The 24,653-nt window shown below is 41.6% G+C and overlaps 1 protein-coding gene across 1 annotated transcript in view; it reads left to right on the top strand.

Annotated features, from left to right (window-relative positions):
- The window catches only part of LOC110075379 (calpain-8), a 63,827-nt gene that overhangs the window by 22,505 nt on the left and 16,669 nt on the right, over positions 1 to 24,653 (top strand). Inside the window, exons 9-16 of the mRNA XM_020786589.3 lie at positions 213 to 373; positions 4,609 to 4,784; positions 9,403 to 9,414; positions 11,350 to 11,561; positions 13,745 to 13,781; positions 14,669 to 14,734; positions 18,497 to 18,554; positions 19,722 to 19,786. Of these exons, the coding sequence (XP_020642248.3) occupies positions 213 to 373; positions 4,609 to 4,784; positions 9,403 to 9,414; positions 11,350 to 11,561; positions 13,745 to 13,781; positions 14,669 to 14,734; positions 18,497 to 18,554; positions 19,722 to 19,786 (787 nt within the window). The remainder of the gene's footprint in view (positions 1 to 212; positions 374 to 4,608; positions 4,785 to 9,402; positions 9,415 to 11,349; positions 11,562 to 13,744; positions 13,782 to 14,668; positions 14,735 to 18,496; positions 18,555 to 19,721; positions 19,787 to 24,653) is intronic.

Here is a 24,653-nt window from a genome sequence, read left to right as displayed (position 1 = left end):
ATAATAAATTGTATGGGGAATGGACTCAAAAATGCTGGTCACTGAAATTTTTGGTCTTAAACTGATATGAGAATTCCTAGAGGTTTTTATGCTTTGTAGTGCCAAGTAATTCTAGTGATCCACTGCCTCAGGAGCAAAATAGATCAATGGCAAAGGGAATATGGCTGCATTCCAGATTCAATAAGCACTCTTGTGTATTCTTATGGTGGCAGGATGTCCTTCTCTGATTTTCAAAAGCAGTTTACAAGACTTGACATCTGCAACTTGACTCCTGACACCCTGACAAGTGATCACCTTCACAAATGGAGCATGACTTTGTTCAACGGAAACTGGCGACGGGGCTCTACAGCTGGTGGTTGCCAAAATTATCCAGGTAATGTATCCAGGAAGAAAGCAAACCACTAACCTTCATTGTTTCTGACAGGAACAGTTTTGCATTAGAGGATGGCACAAAAATGGTTTCCGTGCTTACGGTCAGGGCCTGCCAATATCACATTTTCAAATTTGATATATACCTTGCCTTTCCTGTTTTTCTTCCAATACTGGGACTCTTTCCAGTGCACAAGAGGATTAACTGAAAAGCTGCAGGTAAAAATGCAATACGTAGTAATATTAATACAATATGAAATGAATTAAAATATTCAGTGGCTGAAATCCTATTGCAGGATTGGTGCAGTGTAAAATTATGCCTGTGGAAGTCTTCAGGAAGCTCTTCCAAGGCAGTCCACACTGCATGTCTGATTGGGCAACTGATTGTGCTACTAACTGCACAATTATGTCTGTGGAACTGCTTGCTAGTTATGACTTCTACCTTGCTGCGAATTTCACAATTGCTTGCAGAACTTCTGAGTCACACAGGTGCAGCTACCCAACAGGATTTTTAACAGGTGCAGCTACCCAACAGGATTTTAAACATGATGGTAAAAGAGGAAATATATGAATTGAAATGTACAATGCCCACCTGTTAGAAAGCTTTTCTTAGCAGCTGGTCAAAATGCAAAAAGCCCACCTGGCTTGTGAGGAGAGGTTTTCACATAAGTGTCTGTGAGGGAAGTTCTTAAAGTAAATGGTGCTCCCAGTCAACCAAGGCAAGGTGCATTTTCCCCAGAGCTAGACAACTTGTTTTGCCATGATAGGCAGAAAACTTCACAAGCACCTCTCCTTTCTTCAACAGCATAAACACAGTAAAATCAAAATAAATTGTCAGCCGATATGCTGTAGTCAAGTAAGAAAAAGAGGAGCCTCTGAATTCTCATAGCCATTTTGTTTCAGCTGAGAAACCACATGAGCAACAAATGATGAAGCTATTTGGCCTAGGAAGGTTATTGGCATACTATTTTTAACAACTTTGAGAAGTTACTTTTTAAGACTATATCAACGGCCATTGTAGCTGAAAATTCTATTAACAAAAGAAGTAACTTTTCTGAGCTCCGTTTAACTATAGCTACTGGATCTGGGAACAACTATATTCCCTGTGCTATGTGTAACTTTTTGTTTTCCTTAATATAAGATATATTGCATTCAACAAATCATATTTCTTCTTCTCTATTATTATTATTATTATTATTATTATTATTATTATTATTATTATTATTATTATTATTATTATTATTATTATTATTATTATTATTATTATTATTATTATTATTATTATTATTATTATTATTATTATTATTATTATTATTATTATCATATTTCTTAGAAGCCACTCTACAGCAAGCCTTCCAGCCAATGCTACAATAAATGTTATAGCCTAAGATTGACTCCATAAAGGAGACCACAGCCTTGTGTTTGCAAGAGCTGAGCAGGGCTGTTGGAGGCATTATGGGGTTGCCATAAGGTGGAGGCAACTTGATGACACATAATAACAACAAAACTGAAGCCTACAATGTAGGCATGATAAAATTGTGATGTTATGTTCTGCCTTAGTATCAGTCAGCTTCCTAGGTTTCCAGAGAGGAAGTGGCTAGGTTTATGGACAGTTCAGCAGCAGCTGGAGAGGCGCAGTGGAAATCCTCCCAATTGACTGCCTGATGATGGTGGGTTCGTTTAAGGCTCCAGCTGACCAAGGGTCACGGTGACCTTGTGAAAGAGAGACATGATTTACAGCAGGGGTCTCAAACTCAATTTACCTGGGGGCCGCTGGAGGCAGAGTCTGAGTGAGGCTGGGCCACATCAGATTTTCCGTCAAGTGGAGCAAGAGCCCGAGGAAACTGCCCACGAGTTTCCTTAGCCAGGCGGGCTGGCTGGCAGGCTGCAGTTCCGGTTGAAGAGTGCAAGAGGCGCTGTCTTGGGAGAGAGCCGTCGAGGGAGGTGAAGCTTCTTTTGACTCTTGACAGCAGAGGACGCGTGGGTGCCTCAGGGGGGCAGACAAGGCGGGGACCACAAACTATAATCCGACGGGCTGCAGATGGCCCCCGGGCCGCATGTTTGAGACTCCTGATTTACAGTGTACAGGTTTTCATCTTTATATGCTTTCAATTAGTAGGGCCCTGTTATATATGACATCTGTAGATCAAGCTCTAGTACTCATATTACTATTTCCATTGCTTTTTATATTTGTTTTCATTCACCACTATTTAAAAAATTGTTTATACATCTAATTCTGTTTTCAGTATGGTAAAACTGCGATAAATATGCACTATACAATTGCATATATCAACAGCCTATCAAAGCAGTTTTATTTTCATTTGTCTAATGCTAAATTAATTTCTAAATCCATTACTGTGTGGGGCTCTGGCTCTAACATGTAATTAAAATGAATAGCGATATGGTGTGGGTTAATTAAGCATTTTCAAAAATGGCTTCAAGTAGAAAAACAGTTATTCTGTGGGATAATAAAACCATGATTTTAATTGTAAGAGCCATTCCTGGATACATTTCATACTGTAAATATATAACTCTGAAAAGCTTTATGGAATCTAATCTTGTTAGAATAATGAAACTTTGTAAACCCAGATAATTTAGTATTTCCATGAATCCTTGTTTGTATAAAACTAGTGCCACATTTCAGTGTGGGATGGAACTAGATATGAGCTCCGTGACACTCTGTGGTGGAGAAGGATCAGAAGAATCACATGTCCCTCTTACAAAAATAATCTTAACTAGGAAATGTATAGTTTCTGGTAATTGAAGTTTTGGTTGCAGTCAGCCATAACAATAAATTAGGGATCTTCCTAGGTCTGGTCTTATGGTCCTCTCAGGGCTGGAGAACCTTGATTGAGCTACAACCACTGGCCATATTGGTTGGGAGATTGTGGAAATCTGTAGTCCAAAAACAATGTAGTTCTAGGCCTTGGTCATGAATATATTTCTGAGCACCCTGAATATCAGCTCACCATGACCCCTTGGTTAGATGGAGCCTTAAATTACCTCACCACCACCAGGCAGTGAATTGAGACAACTTGCACTGTGCCTCTTCAGCTGCTACTGGACTGTCCCCAAACTTGGCCGTTTCCTCTTTGGAAACAGGAAGATGACTGATACCAAGGCAGAGCATTGATTCCTCTAGCCCAGTATTGTTAACTATGACTAACAGGACCTTGCCAGGTTTTCAGGAAAGATTCTTTCTGAGGCCTACTTGGACACCTCAAGTATTTCCAAAAGCCACCCAACCAAGTGGTATCCAGGCCCAAACTTGCTTTTGGAGAGAGGAGATTGAAGTGCAGTGACTTCCATGCATCAGTGAAAAGAGGACAAAGTGATCAGTGGCCGGCCAGGTATTGCACAGCCAACCCCTGACTGGGGAGGGACTGGTGGAGGACTCAGGCTATGCCACTTGGGACAGGGGTCATAGCTAGGTCTTCCCAGGTTTTACCTAAAGCAATTCAAAGCTTTGAAGAAATCTCACAAAACTCTTGACAAAATCTTGTGAGCCTCCAGAGACAAGTTGGAAGGCCTATATAAGCCTGCCTTAAATCTTTCGGTGACCACTACCAGCTCTGGTGCTCCATGATCTTGTAACAAATTGTGGTTTGCTATTAAGAATATTCTCTAGCGACCTTTGGCTTGGTGCACTCTTCCCACTTCCCCCATCTCCAGGAATTACAGTTTAGCCCAAACCACCATTTTCTGTTTTGTTTGAAATGAAATATAAGTATCTAAATATAAATAGTGGTTCAACTAGCAACACGGCAGGTTAAAAACCTGTTAAGTGACTGTGTGCATTTGGAGGGTGTGAGCAATCATGAACAAGTAGCAATATATGGCCTTGAACAAGGCTGCAGCTTAACAGTTTGTAGTTGGGGAGGGATTGTTTTGAAGTTTTGTTTGAGAGTTGTATCTTACAGGAACTGCCCAGTCCTAGTCTTCTGTGGATTAAATGACGCATTTGTGTTAATGACTGTGGCCTTTCTCAGCTGGTTATGGCTCCCTAGGCAATATCTCTTAGTAGCTTAATTTGATAGCAGTACATTGCCAGCCTGGGGAGGGTGAGGAAGCATAGTCTGCTTCAATGTAATGGGAAGGCTGGGCCAGAAATCAAATCAAAGCTTGCTCTTATGAATGCTCCCCTGCGGTTCTACCAGTGGTGAATGTGGCTGCATTAGTGGCAAAGAAACTCTTCTATCATTGCTCTGCCATCCCCTGACTACACTTTGGCCTTTGCAGCAACCTATTGGACCAATCCTCAGTTCAAAATTAGGCTGGATGAGCCGGATGATAGCCATGAAGGAAGTGTGAGCGAACCATGTTGCACTGTGCTGGTGGGCTTGATGCAGAAGAATCGCCGGAGGGAGAAGAGGATGGGGGAAGGGCTGCTGAGTATCGGCTACTCCATGTATCAGGTATGCGATTTACTCCTCCCTATTCTTTCCATTAGTGTGAAGATGGATGGGCCATCTCTTTACTCTGAAGACCACATCTGGCAGTTGAAGACCACCAGTTGGCATGGTTGGAGCTAGTGATGAGTGTGAGCTGGACTGCCTGTGGGTGAGACCAGGGAGAGTGTATGCAATCAAATGCACACAAAGCTACCACCTTTCTCTCCCTCTCTTCCATAAGCAATCTCGTTCACACCCACCCATACCAACACTCTCATATATAAGCCCTATCAGGAAAGACTGAAATAACTGGACATGTTTAACCTTGAAAAAATAAGACTGAGGGGAGATATAGTAGCACTTTTCAAATACTGTACTTTATTTATTTAATTTATTGAAAACATTTTTATCATGCCTTTTCCCTTAAAAAGGACCCTGCAGGAAAGGTAGTCATACAGAGGAAGGGCAGGATCTATTCTTAGTCTTCCCAGAGTGCAGGACACATAACAATGGGCTCAAGCTACAGAAGCCAGATACAGTATATAGGCTGAATATCAGGAGGAATTTCTTAACTGTTAGAACAGTACGACAATGGAACCAATTACCTCATGAGATGGTGGAGAAAATTGAACAACCATCTCTTAGATCTGCTTTGACTTGGATTCCTGCATTGAGGAGGGGATTGGACTCAATGGCCCTTCCAACTCCATTATTCTTTGAATCTGGTAGTCGCTCTCTCACACATCACACATTTTGCACTTGCGCGCTCTCTCTCTCAATCTCTCTCTCTCTCTCTCTCTCTCTCTCTCTCACACACACACACACACACACACATACATATACAGTTCTCTCCCAGTCACCCAAGCACTCATGCGTATCCATACGGCGGATTGATACATGGGGGACAAAGGATTTACATCTCCCATTAAATAATCTCTTATGCCAGCTGCACTTTTTGCAGCCTAACAGTTGCAGGGAAAGGAGACTTACTATAAAGGGATGTCAGTCTCACCTATATGACTCTGTACGTTGGCCTTGAGTTCGGTGCTGAGCTGTTTGGCTGACTGTGAGGAATGCAGAAGATGGTGTTCATTGAGGATCATTCCTGTGTAATGTCCTGTCCAAGAAAATAGTGCTTTTCTTAATTCACCAGCCAGCCAATCAGTAGGCTTCTGGGATTCACATAGAATTTGATGGAAGCAATGCCAGCATTTAGTGGTGGCAGGGGGTTTATTTGGTAGCAATGGATTGGAAACCCGTGTGACCATGCTGAGTGCCTCTGTGGGCTGTATGTGACCAAAAGGCCACCATTGCCCCTGTGTAACCTAGACCTTTACTATCCATTGTGACATTTCTCCTCTTTCTCTAGATCTTTACTGGGACCTTATCTTAGTGGTAGACTTTGAAAATATAAGTTGTTATTTTTTTACCATGGGTCCTATCCCACTGACAATAAAATCTGTGCAAGGCATGTGCACAAGCCAACTCCAGGGAAGCAGGTTTTTCATCTTCCTGCCAGAGGTCGGTTTATTCTGAGGCAGATTCCATTGAATCACTTCCACATACGTGAATGCCCCTGCTCCGTGTTTCTTTGGGTTTTTTGGACAGCTGCCAGTCAGCCAAGTCTTTCTCCCCTTCCCTTTTAGCCCCCACCACTTTCCTCCCCTTCTGTACCATCCCTCAACCAATCTCTTCTCTTCACCCCTCCCCCCAATCCTTCCTGTTTTCTATTCCTCTAAGTCACCTGCCACCACCCTCATCCTTTGCACCTCTTCCCATTTCCACCCCTTTCATGGTTTCATATTTTTATGTGGAATCCTCACCAAACCACCATCAAATTATAGATCCCATCTCTGCCCACAGACTACAAATCCAAGGCATGCCTGACACCCATGTTTTTGTGCTTTGGGGGGGGTAATGCTATATATATAATGTGCAGGGATCAATGGAGACGCATGCCTGGGGCCCATGTTTCTCTGGTTTGGAGTGATCCTATGCATAAAACTGTGGGGGTCCATGGGGAGAGTTTCTCCAGGAATTGGAGCCCAAAGGGAGGGGTGGTTCCTCCCCCTCCCCCTTCTCCATTGGCTTGCTTTCTGGGTGGAATTTTGGGTTTGTTGCATCTAGGGGGGAGATGTCATCCTTGCATCTCCCTCACTATAACTCTCTCTCCTCTGCATATGCATTTGTGTCTGTAGTGGTTTTGCCGGGGGGGGGGAATCCTTGCCCCTTTTACATTCATCCTCTTCCACTTCCCTTTCCATTTTACCCTGTGCCTCCCCCCCCCCATCAGATCCACTTGACGGAAGGGAAGGCGATAGCATTGGCAATGGCAGGGTGAGGACACATCATCACAAAAGTTTGGGATTCGGGTTAAAGTCCATGTGACTTAAGCACAAATCAAAATAATAAGCTTGCTCTGCTGGTTTAATCCAGCAGGGGAAACAGGCCCCTAGTGAGTCTCATGGAACCCAGCTAATGTGGGCTTTGGCTATGCTTCCTGGAGGATTCTGGGAGATGTAGGCCAAAGGAGTAACTTCTTGAAGCTGTGCTTAGTGGTAGAGACGAAGCTCTGCCCATACTACATCCCAGCACCTGACCTGAGATGGGGAAGACACAATAGACAATGTTAGATGAGATGGATCAATGGTTTGGCTTAGAGGAAGACAGTTTTATGTATCCATAGTAAAAAAAGTAAATTTGATCTACCATCCCAAGTCTCTCTAGAGTACTTCTACCTGGAAAGGTCAGCTGCAAATCATCCCTTAAAAGATCCAGATTCTCAGTCAAGACACAGGCTGACATCGATAAATATATTCCAGACTGTTAGTAAAGTATAAGGATAACATGAACTGACATACTGTAATAATGTATCTCGTTTCTTCAGCCATGGCAAATAGTTTGGGAAGAAAAAATGATGCAAAAGTGTTGTGCAAGTGGATATAATGGCTGGAGAGATGCAGTGTTTAAGTGGATGATAGGGAAGTGGTTGTTTTTAGCTACTGTATCAAAGTGTGCTGTACTGTGTTATAATAAGACCAATTCCTGGTAGGAAAAAATTAGTAATTCTTATTGTATACTTAAGTAATCATGCTTGTGTGATGGATTAATCAGCATTTTTCATGTAAACATATTTGCCTTTATAAGAAGCTTTAGTGGTTATTTAATTCTGCTAGTAATTATTTATTTTTATTCTATTCCTCTTTACCTGTGAAAAGCAATTTAGCCATCTGCCAGATCACTAAACTTGGAAACCACTTAGAGCCTGACTGCATAGGGAGAAAAATGCTTGTTTGAGGTGGACTGATTCGCCTTTGTTTCTGTGGGTCAAATGATTCAATGGAAAATGCAAATGGCCTGGACTGCCACGCTCCCAATCTGTAATTTTTCCTCACTACCAGAGACCCATCTACTTTTTAAAAAGTGCAATACTTTCGATTCAGTTCAAGGATGTGATCACTTAAACTGATGCAGAAGGGAAAAACCAACTGAGTGTATGCATGCACACAAAAGGGTGCTTCACCAAAGCGCCTTCCTCCCGTGCATACAAATACAAAAACACAAGCAGTGCCAGCACTCACTCTCTTGGCAAAACCTCTTTCCCAAATAGAACTGCAATACCAATACTTGAAAAAACCATGTAGCCACTTAAATTGAAGAGAGAAGGAGGGACACATTGCCTTCTGCGTGTACCCTGACCCCTCCCTCACTTGTGCCCCCCCCCAGCAAGCTCTCTTTGTTCCCTGCTGTGGGGTTCCTGGGTCCCCGGGGGCCCCTGGCTGTGCACTTTCCTTCCCTGGTAGTGGCAGATCCTCCTTGGCTCTGGTGGCTGGCTGGCCGGCTCAGTTGGGGAACTGGGATGGGGACAAGAAGGAGGTCAGACCCCCAAGTAGCAGCCCCTGCAAGCCAGGCTGGCCACAGTGGGGCTTGAGAGGCAACAGCAGAATGGAAGGGGAGTAGGATCAATGGTGGTGGAGGAGGAAAAGGGCACAGCACTGCCACTGGAGTGAGTTCATCCTTTCCTCAGCCGTGCGCCACCGCCACCATTTTAGGAAGGACAGCAGTAGCAGTGACACCATTTGAAGGGAGAACAAAAAGCATGATTGTTCCCTTCCTGAGGGAAAGCCTCCCCCAACAAAACCCAATTTTAACCCATCCTCATTACCTCCACCTCCTGGATCCCATTAAGGAACTCGTGGTGGTGGTGGTGGTGGTAAGTGGCTTTAACAAACACTCAGCTGCCAATTTTGAAGCTTGTTGCCCAACGATCCTATAAAATATTAGGTTAGGGTTATATTCTGAAAAATCTATTAAAATGCCTTTTTATACTAATGTGGTAGGGGGCCACAGATTAAATGGCTGTTATAAAAGGGGGTTGTGACTAAAAGTTTAGGGAACACTTTCTTCGATAGACTACAGAAGTAGATTTCGGTATCAGGCAAAAATAACTTAGTTCTCTAGTTGAGGTAGCAATGTTGCTGACAAAATTTCATACACAGCCATGAATCCAGGACATGATGGTTGCGTTAGGTATAAAAGACTAATCTCTCAAACATATTACATTTTCTGATTATTGATGTTTCATCCAGCTGTTTGAGAAAAGTAGATGACTATCATCAGGCTCCCTTTCTGTCTTTTGCAGGTGCCAAAAGAGGTACATATGCTGCACTGAAAATACCCATTCTCCAAAATGCCAGGGCTAAATCTTTTGACCATCTGCTGCTGCTTAAAGGTTGATGTCCACAAATTGTGAATTGTGCTGGTGATACATGGGAATTTCGCATATTTTCCTGGGGAGGATATTTCCTGGGGAAATGTGAAATAGGGTTCAGCTTTATTTGCTGCCATCTTTCTTTTCATGTCTTTACCCATAGGTGTTTGCATGTATGTATCGTGGATGTTTGTTTATTTGTGCATGAGAATTGTATTAGTATGCTGTATTAAGGAGGACTTCTATCTGGGCAATAATCTATGGCAAATGAATTTAACCCTGCATACTAATATGGTGGGGGGATTAAAACCTTGCTATTACACTACATAATTCCGGACTAGAACTGGACTAGATCAGGACTAAACTAGAAGTATTGCCACAGAAGAAAAATTGCTTCAAAGAAACACTCACAATTACACCTGATTTCCACTCCTAGTATTTAGCCTGTTTGCTTGATAGCCTTCACAGTTAAAAAGATATAGTATCAGTGCATAATGCAGTACACCTTGTTTCAAACAAACCCCACCTAACTCGGTAAGCTTTAATGAGTCATACTTTGAAATGCCAATGCAATAAAGGCATTGTTTAAACAGTGATCATGTTCATGCCTTTGTTCATCCTTAGGCTGTTAAATTTGCTTTGTAACTCATGAACAATGTTGGTACAGATTTATATTATTGGTGCTACAAAAGATGCTTGAGTACCAGGAACTCAGTTAACAGATTAACATTTAAGTTGGGTGGGAGGAGAGCAAGAAAATCAGCCTTTGGAAATGCTATTTTGACATTTGGTGGCAGAAGCTATTCCTTCATTCTGTGCAAAGTAGCCCACAATGACATACTTGTATACCCACGAACATACCAATAGTAGCATGGCCATTCATCAATTAGTAGAAATAAATTGGAGAGGAGAATGAGGAGAGCTTGGTGAGACATTCAGAGGCCAACGGTGTGCTACATACTAGTTGTGGCTGAGCGGAACCAACAGACCTTATGGTTTGAAACACTTTTCCAGAAGTGGGCAATATTGGATGTTATTGAATTGGAATTCCAGTACCCAAGGCCAACGTAGCCATAGTGAAGAATCAGAGGAGGTGTCGTGCAAGAACATCTGAAGTGTTGCACATCTTCATAGCTGACTTATTGAACTTCAGAAACATGAAGTGATGCTGTCCATATTTGTTCCCATGTTATATATAAACACAAAACATCATGCTGGTTGCAGAATGTAGCATAAATATTATTGAAGAAATGAGTGTCACAGAATTTAAATCGCAGTCAAGCGGTTGTAATTGCAAGTAGCTACAACTGCATAGGCAAGTGTGGTGGGTGGCCATGTGGTGTGTGCAGCATGTTCTGTTCCCATAGCTAGTTGGCACATAGTCACAGTAAAGCACCTGAGAAATGCTATTTTGGATAAACATGGAGACACGCTCCCCATCTAAATTTGCCCTTGTTGTTCACCACATCTGGTGAACATTTTCTTTAGAGGTACATTATGAGAGAAAAGTACATCTATATATGTGTTCAATGGTATAATGCTTATTCTTTTTGCATATCTGAAGGAGTGTACATAGTCAGGGTGGATGTGCCTAAACACACCTTGAATTAAATCCCACCCAAATGAGAAGAACCAGCTTCAACATGCAGGTCTGTTCTCCTTACCAAATGACCCTTGCTGTCCAGCAAATAAATTGTGTAGGGCAAATTGGAGAGGGTACTTCATTCTTCACTGTGGATTTGACAGGGAATTCTTAACTACTGCTGTTTAGTATGCATGGGTTAAACAGCCACTTGACTGGAATGTTTGTTGTGCCTTGTGTGGCAAACATGTATAGTTGTTTGAAAATATTTTTTCCACTCTTGTTGTTTTTACCAGTTGGAAAATCAAACGGATGTTCATCTAGGCAGAGATTTCTTCTTAACAAACAGACCAGTAGCTCGCTCTGACACATATGTCAACTTGCGTGGTGTCTCAAGTCGCTTCCAGCTGCCTCAGGGAGAATACCTCATTGTGCCATCTACCTTTGAGCCTTTCAAAAATGGAGAATTCTGTCTCAGAGTCTTCTCTGAGAAACAAGCTAAAGCTCAGTAGGTATTATTTATGCGGAAGTGGGCTGTGGGTTTTAGCTGTGAATTTCCTGCACTGGCAGGAAATTGGACTAGATAATACTTAGGAAGTGTTCAAACTCTGCAGTTCTACAATTCTATGGGCTAAAAGCTGTCATTACATTTTGCATGCAATATCTGGAAAATGTGTTGTATTCAGATGTCTGTTTCATATTTTAGCCTCCTCTTTAACAGTTTTTCCATTCTATTCTCAGTCCCTTATTTAATCTGCACCTCTTTAGTCCATTCATCCTCTTCTACTTGCAAGTAAATAAATCATTACTTGGAAATAGTTGCATTTTAGGATCAGGGTAAAAATTCAATCCAAGTTTTAGTAGGAATGTTAGTAAACAGGAAAGGCCAATTTGTAGAATTTGGCACTGAAGTCATAAATGAAAATGAACTATTTTGATCATATTATTCATAGATTTTTTTAATGGTACAGTATCTATTTTTGCTGCCCAGTAAGACAGACAGTTATCATGCTTGGCTCTCAGAGCTAAAAGGATAAATACAGTAATAAAGATATCATAAAAGCAAAGTTAGCACAAAAGATTTCAGGAAAAGAAGACCTCAGACCAAAGACAGTACAACTGAAAGCATACAATATATAAAAGAACGGTGCTAACAATTCAGATTTTAGGATGGTATTTTTTTTTAATTCTTGGGAGAATAAACCTAGCACTGAGAAGACAGTAAAGAAGGTACAAAATGATCCTGTTTTGGAAGACTGTTCCAATTCAGAGAAGGCCACCTCCCTATATCACTTCTCTAGGTAGGAGTACACAGTGTTCTGCATTTAACAAGAATTTTAATATTTGGCTGGGCAATGTAGAGAAGAAGGTGATCTTTCAGGTAGCCTGGTCCCAAGTCTTCAAAAGAATCCATCACTTGGACCTCTCTCCCATCCCTGTTGAGCTTATGATGGACAATTGAGATTATAATGTTCTGAACGGCCTTTGGTGTCCCAAGTCTAGTTTTTATAATAGTCTTTTGGAGAATATTTTTATCTGGCTTAGAATATTTCTAATCCATCCTTAAACGATTTAATTATCTTTTGACTTTAAAAAAAATTATTTTACTGATTATTATCATTTTGTTTTGAATGGCCTTGGAAGCCTTGACAAGCAAAAAAAATGAAGAAGAAATGCAAAAAATAAAATAAAATATTCAGACAACAAAAGACAAATGGTCTTGGAGACATTTGCTGTGTCATGGAGGTAGGCAATTTACAGTCATCTAGATGTTATTGGGAGCATAATACAGCTTGGGTCCAGGCTACCTGAAGGACCGTTATCTCCCTATATGCACCTTCTCTGCAGTTAAGATCAGCAGAGGAGGCCCTCCTCTCAGTCCCATTGCCAGCACAAGCACAGCTGATGGGGACACAGGAGAGGGCCTTCTCTGTGGCAGCTTCCAGGCTATTTAACACTCTCCCTCGGGAAATCAGGATGGCCCCTTCCCTGTTATCCTTTCAAAAAAAGCTAAAGACCCATCAGGCAGGCTTTTAACAATTATAACTGAATCCCTGAACCCCATTTTAGCAAATAATTTAAATCTTTTTATGTTTTCATGTTTTGATCTTTTAATTGTATTTTAAATCATATATTGTTTAATTTATCTTTTAATATTTAACTTATTGTATTTTTAAATTGTGTGAATTTTAATGTTATGAGCGCTTTGGGTCCCTTGTTGGGAGAAATGTGGCATCATCATCATCGTCATCATCATTATAATTTGCAGCATTCCCCATCAGTGACTTTGCTTGCTATGTATGATGGGAGTTGTAGTCCAACAACATCATAAGGGCTACCTTTTGCCCCTGCCTGCTAAAGTGCTATTTGTCTCCATGAGGGACATTTTCTTGCTTGCTTTTGAGATCTATCTCAGACAACTTGTGTTGTGTGTTATATTGTGGTCACCAGGCAAATTAAGAGGAGAGATAAGGCTTGAGGATTCATCAGGGTCATTCTTAATTATTCTATAGATGAAGATTGAAAGCATGTTTATTTCATCGAGCTGTTCATGAATAGTTATGTTGTTTTAATTTTATTCCAAAATTGTTGTGCTAGATTGCTTACATATAAAGTTTGTAATTTTCTGGTTGTTTAATGCTGCTTAAGAGCATGATCTATAATTATTATTTCTTCTTTTTCTGATCACAGGGAAATTGGTGACACTGTAGCTGCAAATCCATATGAGGTAAGTGAATCAAGCAAGGTATCATTTACTGATTCAATTTATGTGGTTGAGCCAAGGGGTGCTTTGAGGCTTTCATCATGACTCATTCATGAAAATGTATTGGGGAAGGGCAGTTGAAGTAGTCTTGACTTATTCTCCTGTGTTTCCCCACCCCTTTTTCTGTTCTTTCATTTCACAAAACATCTGTGAAGAAAGAAAGGTAGAAAAGCTGCACAATGCCTTTTAACTGGTAACATTAGGAGCCCTTTGTCAAGAAGCATCCACAGTTTTGTTGCTAGGAGAATGGAGGACCGCAGGCTGCATACCAGATTAACTGTACTGTATACTGCATTTGTTGCATTGATAAGACCTCCTCCACTGATTTCTTTGAACAGCCTATTTGTGGAGAACTGAAACTGTACTTCTTAGAGCCTATGTACATACTATAGGAGACGCCAGTTACACAATTATAAGCTGACCTGTGAGGAATGAAATAATCACAATTCTGCAAGTTTGTAAAATTGTAAAATTGTGTTTGTTTGACAGTTTCACCAGGACCGATAAACAACAAGCTCAATTTGCATGTTGATTGCACAGACCTAGCAGCTTTGAAGGAAAAAGTATCTGAAAGAATAAGGTTTTATCACCTTCTGATTGCAAAGCTGGTGTCTTGTATAGTCCAGTCTTAAGATCACAATGTGTGAAAAATTTGATTTTGTAGTCTCTGGCCTTGGCTTTGTATCTTTATAATAGAATACATATATGATGTATGTGCAACAACATAAGGCAGACTTTAGACTTCTGCTCCTTTCAGAGTTTATTTTGTTATCCTTATTTTGGGCCTTTCACAAGAACCACCCCAATAGTTGGTGAAAATGTAATATTATTTGTCATCACTTCTCTTTTAGCCTCATGTTGAAGACAAGGAGATAGACAGTGAGTTCAAGAGTCTGTTCCAAAAACTTTCTGGGGAGGTAAGAAGGACATTCTGATATGAATAAAGTTTCAGAATTAGACAGCTACTGTGTAGGTAATGTCCATCTGCACTGGAAACTTTGTTCTACTAACACAACTTAGGCTTGATTAGTTCAAGCTTGATAAATTGGATGGCAGTGCAGTTTTCCTTCACTGTTTCCACTGGAATAAAATTCAAAACAATTGATCTTGTTTACAATGCAATCCTATGAATGTCTGCTCAGTAGCTAGCTCCATTATCTTCAGTGTGACTTATTCCCAATTAAGAGAATGAAGATTGCATCCTTTATTACTTTATATAGTCACATGGCCTAAGACTTGATGCAAAAGCAGTGTCATTCATAAAATTCCATCAATCCACTATAGGACCCCATTAGAAATCCTTTTATCTCTTCCCTTGCAGCCCTTGGCTCTATTAAGCACTAAGCATTCATTTCCCCCCAGTCCAGTGCCTGGGAAATGGTCACTCCCAACACTTTCAGAATCATCCAAATACCTTTTTAAAAAAAAGAGTTGGAACATTTCGGGATGGACAAATGTCAGTGGAGCAAGTGTGCTTAATGTTTTCCTACTGACATTTTCCCCACTCTATGTTGACCTCTTACCATTACTCTTATCACCAAGGAAAGACCGTTCACTTTCTAAAGTTGTCTTGGAGGTCTTCAGGCCAATGGTAGGGATAAAGTTTTTTTTAAAAGAAAGACAGAACAAAACAGATATTCATGTAGATTTCCACATGAATCAAAATGCTAGTGGGAGGGATGGGGAGTAGAGTTTGGAGCAGGAAAACAGACAGTATAGAAAGATTTACTAATTCCTTCCATAACATTATTTATTTGTTTGTTTAAAATATTTTTATCCTACCTTCCTCTTTAAAAAGAACCCAGGCAAGCTTACATCATTAAAATATGTAGAAACTGAAAACAGTAAGTGTACAGATATTTAAAAAAGAATTAAACAAGTATTACATTAATTAAAACCAGTAATAAAATCAATACTAAAACACATTTAAAACAACAGAGCAAAACTATTCATTTAAAAACACCTCTCAGGCCACCCCTTTTTAAGGGAAAGCCTGCCCAAAGAGAAAAGGTCCTTGCCTGCTTGCAGAAGGACAGCGATGATGCTCGTCCGCAAGTCCGGCTTCCTTTGCGAGGGAGTTCCAGAATCTGGGAGCAGCAGCAAAGAAGTCCCCACCAAGCGCACCTATGAGGGTGGCAGGACTGAGAGAAAGGCCTCTCCTGATGAGCTTAAAGCCCAAGCAGACTCATAGAGGGAGATGCACTCTTTTAGATAGCTTGGACCCAAGTCCTTTACAGGCTTTATAGGTTAAGATGAGCACTTTGAATTGTGCCTGGAAATGGATTGGCAGCCAGTGGAGCTGCTGTAACAGTTGGGTCACATGATTTCTGCAATCAGCCCTAGTTAGCAATCTGGCTGCTGCATTTTGGATCCTCTGGAGGTTTTCAAAAGCAATCTCACATAGAACGCATTATGGTAATCCAGTCAAGATGTAACTAGCATATGTGTCACAATGGCCAGATCAGCCGTTTCAAGAAACGGGTACAGCTGGTGCACTAGTTTTAACAGTTCAAAGGCACTCCTGGCCGCCACCAAAACCTGGGCATCCAGGCTCAGAGATGAATCCAGGAGCACCCCCAAGCTGCGCACCTGTGTTTTCAGAGGGAGTGTAAGCTGCATCCCTGTTTCTTGATCTGCTTTTTGACTGACCAGGAGCACCTCCGTCTTGTTTGGATTAAGCTTCAGTTTATTTGCCCTCATCCAGTCTATTACTGACACCAGATACTGATTTAGAATGGAACTTCCTTAAATTTAGATGGAAAGGAGAGACAGAGTTGAATGTCACCAGCATACTGGAGACACTGAACCCCAAAACTTCAGACCTTTCCCAGTGGTTTCAGGTAGATGTTAAATGCACAGGAGACAAAACAGATCCCTGAGGGACACCACAGGCCAAAGGGTATCAAACAGGAGTTCTCCAGCACCACCCCCTGGGTTCTCCCCTCCAGGAATGACCTGAGCCAATGTAAAACAATGCCTCTATGTCCCATCTCAGAGAGACGGCCCAGAAGGATACTATGGTTGATAGTATCAAAAGCTGTTGAGAGGTCCAGCAGAACTAACATGGACACACTCCCCCTGTCATCCACCAAGGTTACCAAAACAGTCTGTGTCCCATAACCAGGCCTGAAGCCAGATGGAAATGGTCTAGATAATCTGTCTCATCCAGGAACCCCTGGAGCTGAGAAGCCCCAACCCGCTCCAGCACCTTGCCCAAGAATGGGATATTAGAACTGGCCAGAAATTATCAAGTACTGTAGGGTCCAAGGTGGGCTTTCTTATTATTCCTTCCTTTAAGCATGTTGGGATGCTACCCTGCTGCAAGGAGGCATTTGCTACTCCTTGGACCCACTTGGCCAGTCCTTCTCTAAGCTTTTATAAGCCAGGATGGGCAAGGGTCCAGGAGACAAGTGATAGCCTTCACCTCACCAAGGATCTTGTCCACATCATCAGGCTGCAAAAAATTAAACTTATCCGTCAACACCAGATAAGCAGGAGCCATATTTACATCTGCAGGACCTGTATGAATTACAGCACCCAAGTCAGAGTGGATCCAAGAAATTTTGCCTCGAAAGTGCTATGCAGATTTTTCTCATTGAGCTACTGAGGGCCACGATGTAAGAGGCCATTGAACACTCGGAATAGCTCTGCTGGGCAACTCTGCAGATGCAATGATGGAAGTGAATAATGACTTCTTCACTGCCACCACTGCCATGGAATAGGCCTTCTAATGTGCTCTAGCCCATGTTTGGTCTGATTCATCTGAGTTTTCTGCCATCATCACTGTAGTCTCCATCCCATTTGTTTCACCACCACCAGCTCCTTGGAGGCTAGTTTGGCTCTACTTCATGGGAGGGGGTGCTTAGGGGTGATTGTGTCAACTACCATGGCCATTTCCCCATTCCCGAGATCAACCAGGGCTTCAACAGAATTGCCTGCTGAGGCAAAAGGAAACTCCCCAAGAGCCGTCAGGAAGCCCTTTAGATCCATCTATCTGCTGAGGAAGACCATCCTAGTTGGTCACCTACCTCTGCAGAGGCTCTGAGTTCCAGTAAGTCTAAACATCATCAGATGATGATCTGTCCGTGACAACAGAACAACAGAGAGTTCCACCACAATCAGACCACCAACATCAACATCAGTACAGAAATTCAGATCTCAAGTATGTCCTGCAGCATGAGTGGGGGCAATGTTATTATTATACAATATTTCATTGGCCATCAATTTACCTGACCCAGAGAAAAACCAATGGGATACACTCACTGTATCTGTAAAATATGAGGGCAAGAAATAGGTGACTAATAGCAGGTATTGTTAGCATCACTAACATTGAGGAATGATGGGAGTTGTAGTGCAACAACATTTGGAGGGCCCTGAACTCGATGACCTTACAGGCCCTTCCAACTTCATGATTCTATGGTTCTGTTTTTCTAAACCTTGGTGTACAAAGTTAGTCACACAGAATTCTGAAATGTATGGAGGACTCTGTTCTTACTCTTGTTTCATATGAGACTTGATTGCAGGCTTGCTTCAAAGCAGGTGCTCTCAAGATTTCCCATAGGTCCCATTCAACATAGGAGTGGTCAGGGATTCTGGGTATTGCTGTCCAAAATGCCTGTAGGGTTTCCCCTCTTTATTGTGTCTGGTGGTTAAACCTCTGATTTGCCTCTTTTGTACAGGACTGTGAACTGACTGCAAATGAACTACAAACTATTTTGAACAGAGTTATATCAAAGCGTAAGTTGCAATCAATGCTTAATCATTGTGCAAGAAGGGCAGAGTAATCACACACAATAATACTTATATAGTCAATCACATTTGGAATAAGTCTGAATATTTCTTCACCCATTCTAGCCAGCATGCTAGTTTTTCTGTTAGAGCTTATTGTTGAAACTGATTACTATATAACTAGTGCACATAGTTTTGCCTAATAAAAGCAGAAATACTGAAAATGGACATTTCCAACATTGTTTTTTTTCTCTGATAAAAAGATATTGATTTCCCCTTTACCAGAATTCTCTATTTTAGTTTTTTCCTGTGATTACAGACACTGGAAATGGATGAGAATGCAGCAATCCACACCAAAAAAGTAGAAGACCCTGACAGGGACTCAAAAAAGTACAGGCTGGTACACTATGAGGACAAATTGATTCTCTCAGTTTTTTCTGGCAACCAAAAAAAGAGTGAACCTATCAGCCCCCACAACAAGCCAAGCAGTGGGACAAATGCCCATCTGAACAAGCCCACAAGTGGTGGATGCAAAGGATGCAGGGAGCAGTGGAGGACAGAGCTGTGTGTGTTGTGTAGCCTGACCTGCACTCCCTAAGCTCCTACTCCCAGCGGCGAGGGAGGAGGACATTAATAGAAGGCTGATTGCTAGTCCAGTCAAATTCTGTCCATGGATTATAAGAGGGTGGAACATGTTCTGAGGGGACACAATGCAGCCATCTTGCTGAAGCTAGACAGGTATACAGTATATCTAGCTGTTTTCAATATGGGAGATTAGCTGGGAATTCCATGGACCTTTTATTTTTTTATTTATTAACAGAAAGCATTCTGAGACCACTTTTCCAAACAACATTTTGTTTTGTTTTCTTTCTGTGTTCCCAAGTCTCTTTTAATTTTTTTCGAAAGAAATGTGCCCCCCTCCCCCAGAGCATGAAGGTTAAGTGCTTTGTCATAGCATCACTACTTGTTTAATAACCACATTTTGCCCTCAGTGTTCTGGTAATTTTCCTTAACTAGCATGCTCAGCTGTCCTGAAAAATGACTGAGCAGAAATATGAAATATATTTTGTTTTAACTACAGAAGGTACCTATGCCGAAAGATAATTTCCCAGTGTTTCCATGGGAGGCAGATAAATATTTGAGTAAAATATTTTCCCCTTCTTCTTTATTGTGTAGGAAGAGACGTTAAAAGTGATGGATTCAACATAAACACCTGCAGGGAGATGATCAGCCTCTTAGATGTATCCTTTAAGTGTCACTCTTCTCTCCTGAATTTCCCTTGTGAACCTGTTGATTAGATGAAGTAAGATTTACATGTTTTGTTTTCTTGGCACATCTGTCTTCACTTGCTGTTAGGTGTGAGGCACCAAGTGTCGATGTAAACAGCTTAATGTGATAAGAACAGTAACCCTTTATTGCTAGATGGTTAGTTGGTTTGCTGCTGTGTTGGGTTTGCTTCCTTCATGGCCACAGGAAGGCTTCTCATTAGCAGTGTAGTGGAACCTCAGGTTGTAGGGTTGAAATTTAAGGAGCTTTTGATTCAGAGAGGACACAGTAAGCCAACAGCTTAGACTTCCTTGTTCCCTCTGTCGATAACTGCAATTTACATTGTAAATGGAGGGAGGAGAGATCTTCTAAGAGCAATCTCTATGGAATGCAAAATATTTTGTGGTGGCTTAGTCTTGAATGGACTATTAGCTTTATGAAAGATCTGTTCTTGATGGAACAACCTGTTGTTGTTGTTGTTGTTATTATTATTATTATTATTAATTGAATTTATATCCCACCTATCTAGTCAGTTACGACCACTCTAGGCGGCGTACAACATAAAATATATAAATACATGAATTATTATAAATAAACAGCTGCAACAAGATGGAAAACAGAGTGACTCACAGTAAAGAGAGAAAAGGAAAACATCAGGGATTGACTGGAAGGGATTAGCTGGGGTTGTTGTTGTTTAGTCATGCCCGACTCTCCGTGACCCCATGGACCAGAGCACGCCAGGCCCTCCTGTCTTCTGATGGAACAACTAGTTTGTTGATAATGGATTTCCAGGTTCTTCTTGTGGGTGTGGCCACAGGGGACAGCCCTAACGCATGCCATTGCCTACACTTTACCATTACATCTGTTCTTCACTACCTGAAGCCTGCCAAAATGTACGCATGACAAAGATTGTTATATCAGTGGTGGCAATGTGGGACTCTTACAACCTATTCTCTAGTCCCTAGGGCCTTTTGGCCTATACAGCATTCCCTCCCCTTCCAATATTATTTGTTGCTCAAAAGTTCCTTTACACCCTCTAGGTACAGGGGGGCAGTTCTGACACGTTTGTTGAAGTACTGGACACTCCCAGAACCCTCCATGCTCCCCCAAATTTAATTTTTCAAAGGATATTTTGGACATTAGAGTGTACAAGTGAGCTTTTCTGAAAACTAAACCTTTGCAATATCTTAGCCAATTTTTCCCTTAAGAAAACCCACCTCAGCAACTTTACACCCCATAACCACTGCAAAACAAATTCTTGAAAACCCATACAAATAAATAAAAATGTATGTTGGCCTCGGTAGCCACCCTTTTCCCTCATTAGCCCCACTTTCTTGAACTTCCAGCAAATCTAGAAAACCAGCCCTGCTGAGATTTCCCACCTCTGTCTTAGTCTGCGTGCAGCTCTAGCTATATTTGACAATGTGTTGCTCTCCCTTGATACATGAGAAAGATACACAGGAAGGTCTGGTGAACTGCAGGAAGCAATGAATTGTTGAGGCTGAACCGCTCCCTTCTCCCCATATGGCTCAGGAGATAATGGAGGAAATAAAAGATGGAGAACCTGCCAATCTTCACAGCATGTTCTTCTCTCACAGAAAAGTAATTAACAATGCAAATAGCTTAACATGCTAGAACAAATTTATTATAGATGGCAACCCAGGTGTCTGGCAGAAATCCACAGACATGATTGACAGAGAGGGCAAGCTGTTGTATAGAAGGAGAACCCTTACTGCTTCAGCAGGTCTCAGTGTGTTTGCATAGAAGGAGCACAACAACTGGACCAGGTTGGGCTATTTGGTTTTCAAAGTGAGCAGAGGTTTGCATTACAAAGACGCCTGTGTTTAAATCCCTGTTTAAAAAATTCTTTGGTCATCTCTTCCTGATCGGAACTCTCAGCCAGTCATGACTGGAAATAATAACACATTAATTGCTTAATCTTCAAAGTTGTGACATTTGCAAAACCAACATGCAAACCAGAGCTTCTTGTTTTACTCCAAGTGACCAGTCAGAGTCCATTGTCCACCTCCCGCCAATGACGTGCTACCAATCAAAGAAAGCCAATTTACCACTTCCAAAGTTATGAAAGCCACTGAGATACTTTACTACTTAAGTCAGCTCCACTTCTTCTTGTAGAGCTGCGCACTTGTCTGTTTTGGCCTTTAATCTATGCACGCAGGGAAAAAAACTAAACAAAATGAGGTGGCAGAAGCATGATCAGGGTTGGGAGCTGGTAGAATGAACTATACCAGCTCAGGATACAGGTGTGGAGAACCCCATTTTTAATTGTTGTTGTTGTTTAGACGTTTAGTCATGTCCGACTCTTCATGACCCCATGGACCAGAGCATACCAGACCCTCCTGTCTTCCACTGCCTCCCGGAGTTTGTCAAATTCATGTTGGTAGCTTTGGTGACACGGTCCAAACATTTCATCCTCTGTCATCCCCTTCTCCTCTTGCCCTCACACTTTCCCAACATCAGGGTCTTTTCTGGGGAGTCTTCTCATGTGATGGCCAAAGAATTGGAGCCTCAGCTTCAGGATCTGTCCTTCCAGTGAGCTCTCAGGATTGATTTCCTTCAACATTAATAGGTTTCCTCTCCTTGCAGTCCAGGGGACTCTCTCAAGAGCCTCCCTCAGCACCACAATTCAAAGGCATCAATTTTCTGGTGGTCAGCCTTCTTTATGGTCCAGCTATCACTTCCATACATCGCTACTGGAAAAACCATAGCTTTGACTATGCGGACCTTTGTCGGCAAGGTGATGTCTCTGATTTTAAGATGCCCTCTAGGTTCATCATTGCCTTCCTCCCAAGAAGCAAGTGTCTTTTAATTTCGTGGCTGCTGTCTCCATCTGCAGTGATATCTGTCACTGCCTCCATATCGTCCCCTTCTATTTGCCAGGAGGTGATGGGGCCAGTGGCCATGACCTTAGTTTTTTTTTTTATGTTGAGCTTCAGACCATTTTTTTCACTCTCCTCTTTCATCTTCATTAAGAGGTTCTTTAATTCCTCCTCACTTTCTGCTTTCTGGTGTCATCTGCATATCTGAGGTTGTTGATATTTCTTCCGGCAATCTTAATTCCGGTTTGGGATTCCTCCGGTCCTGCCTTTACCAGGATGTATTCTACATATAAGTTAAATAAGCAGGGAGACAATATACAGCCTTGTCATACTCCTTTCCCAATTTTGAACCAATCAGTTGTTCCATATCCAGATCTAACTGTTGCTTCCTGTCCCACATATAGATTTCTCAGGAGATAGATAAGGTGATCAGGCACTTGCCATAGTTTACTGTGTTCGACACAGTCAAAGGTTTTGCATAGTCAATGAAGCAGAAGTAGATGCTTTTCTGGAACTCTCTGGCTTTCTCTGTAATCCAGTGTATGCTAGCACTTTGGTTAGCAATTAACATTTTTAATGCAACGTCCGAATCAGAGGCAATCACATATTTTTTCTGAAGTAGAAAGCTAGAAGAGCAGAAAGGCAACTGGATTAGAAGCGCTCTGTCTGGTGTGGTCCTTTTTTTTTCAAAGAGCTTTTTCTGGGGGACGTGGTGGTGCTGTGGGCTAGACCACAGAAGCCTGTGCTGTAGGGTCAGAAGACCAGCAGTCTTAAGATTGAATCCACGTGACGGAGTGAGCTCCCGTCGCTTTGTCCCAGCTCCTCGCCAACGTAGCAGTTTGAAAGCATGCAAATGCAAGTAGATAAATAGGTACCACCTCAGTGGGAAGGTAAAAGTCACGCTGGCCATGTGGCAATGGAAACTGTCTTCGGACAAGCGCTGGCTCTACGGCTTGAAAACGGGATGATCACTGCCCCCTAGAGTCGGGCACGACTGGACTAAAAATGTCAGGGGGAACCTTTACCTTTTTTGGAGGAGGAAATTTATAAGTGAAGACTTTCCTCCCTCTACTTGTATTTTGAAGTGATCAAGCCAACCTTACCACTGAAGGAGTCTCATTCTACTACATCTTTCTGATGCCAGAAGAGAGGAGGAGTTGACCAGCCTCCTCAGTTTCTTCTCACTCTTTATGCGACATGCAAGCTTTTCTTTACTCCTTCCTCTTCCTCTCCTTTTCCTACTCTCATAGGTATTGAAGGAGCCCTGTGTCATAGTGGTTAAACTGCTGTATTACAGCCAAAACTGTGCTGACGAGTCAAGGTTCTATCACAGGTAGCCGGCTCAAGGTTGACTCAGCCTAGTTCTCTCCTTCTGAGGTCGGTAAAATGCTGGGGGAGCAACGTGTAACCTGCATAATTAACTTGTAAACTGCCCAGAGATTGCTTGAAGTGCTATGGGGTGTTATATAAGCAGCATGCTTTGCTTTATTATTATTATTATTATTATTATTATTATTATTATTATTATTATTATTATTATTATTATTATTATTATTATTATTATTATTATTATTATTATTATTATTATTATTATTATTATTATTATTATTATTATTATCAAGTCATGTTGCTCTATGTCTCTCTCTCTTTCTGGGCAATTGAACTGGGAGCCTCTTCATTTTCAAATGCCTCTTCAGATGTTTTTAATTCTGAAGAATGACAATTAGGTTTGTTTTTTAAGAGCTGAAAGTCAGAGAATGAGGGGCTTTATGGCTTTTGATTCAGCTATGGAACTCTTGCTTCCCTCTGTTATCTCTGAATTGCTATGAAAATCTGTTAGTGGGTGCAGTAATGGGGTGACTCCTTACAATGAGTGTAAAGATACTTCTCTCTGTCTCTGGTCAAAGAAAGACTTTCTTAAATCACCCTGCCATCACTTTACCTTGAAAGATAGGTATTCTGCTATCTTTAAGGCCAGAAACAGACATTACAGGTAACCAGA

Source organism: Pogona vitticeps, chromosome 1 (genome assembly GCF_051106095.1).
Source record: "Pogona vitticeps strain Pit_001003342236 chromosome 1, PviZW2.1, whole genome shotgun sequence".
NCBI classification, from domain to species: domain Eukaryota; kingdom Metazoa; phylum Chordata; class Lepidosauria; order Squamata; family Agamidae; genus Pogona; species Pogona vitticeps.
The sequence above is the reverse complement of the archived record's forward strand: the minus strand, read 5'-3'. Positions and strand labels throughout refer to the sequence as shown.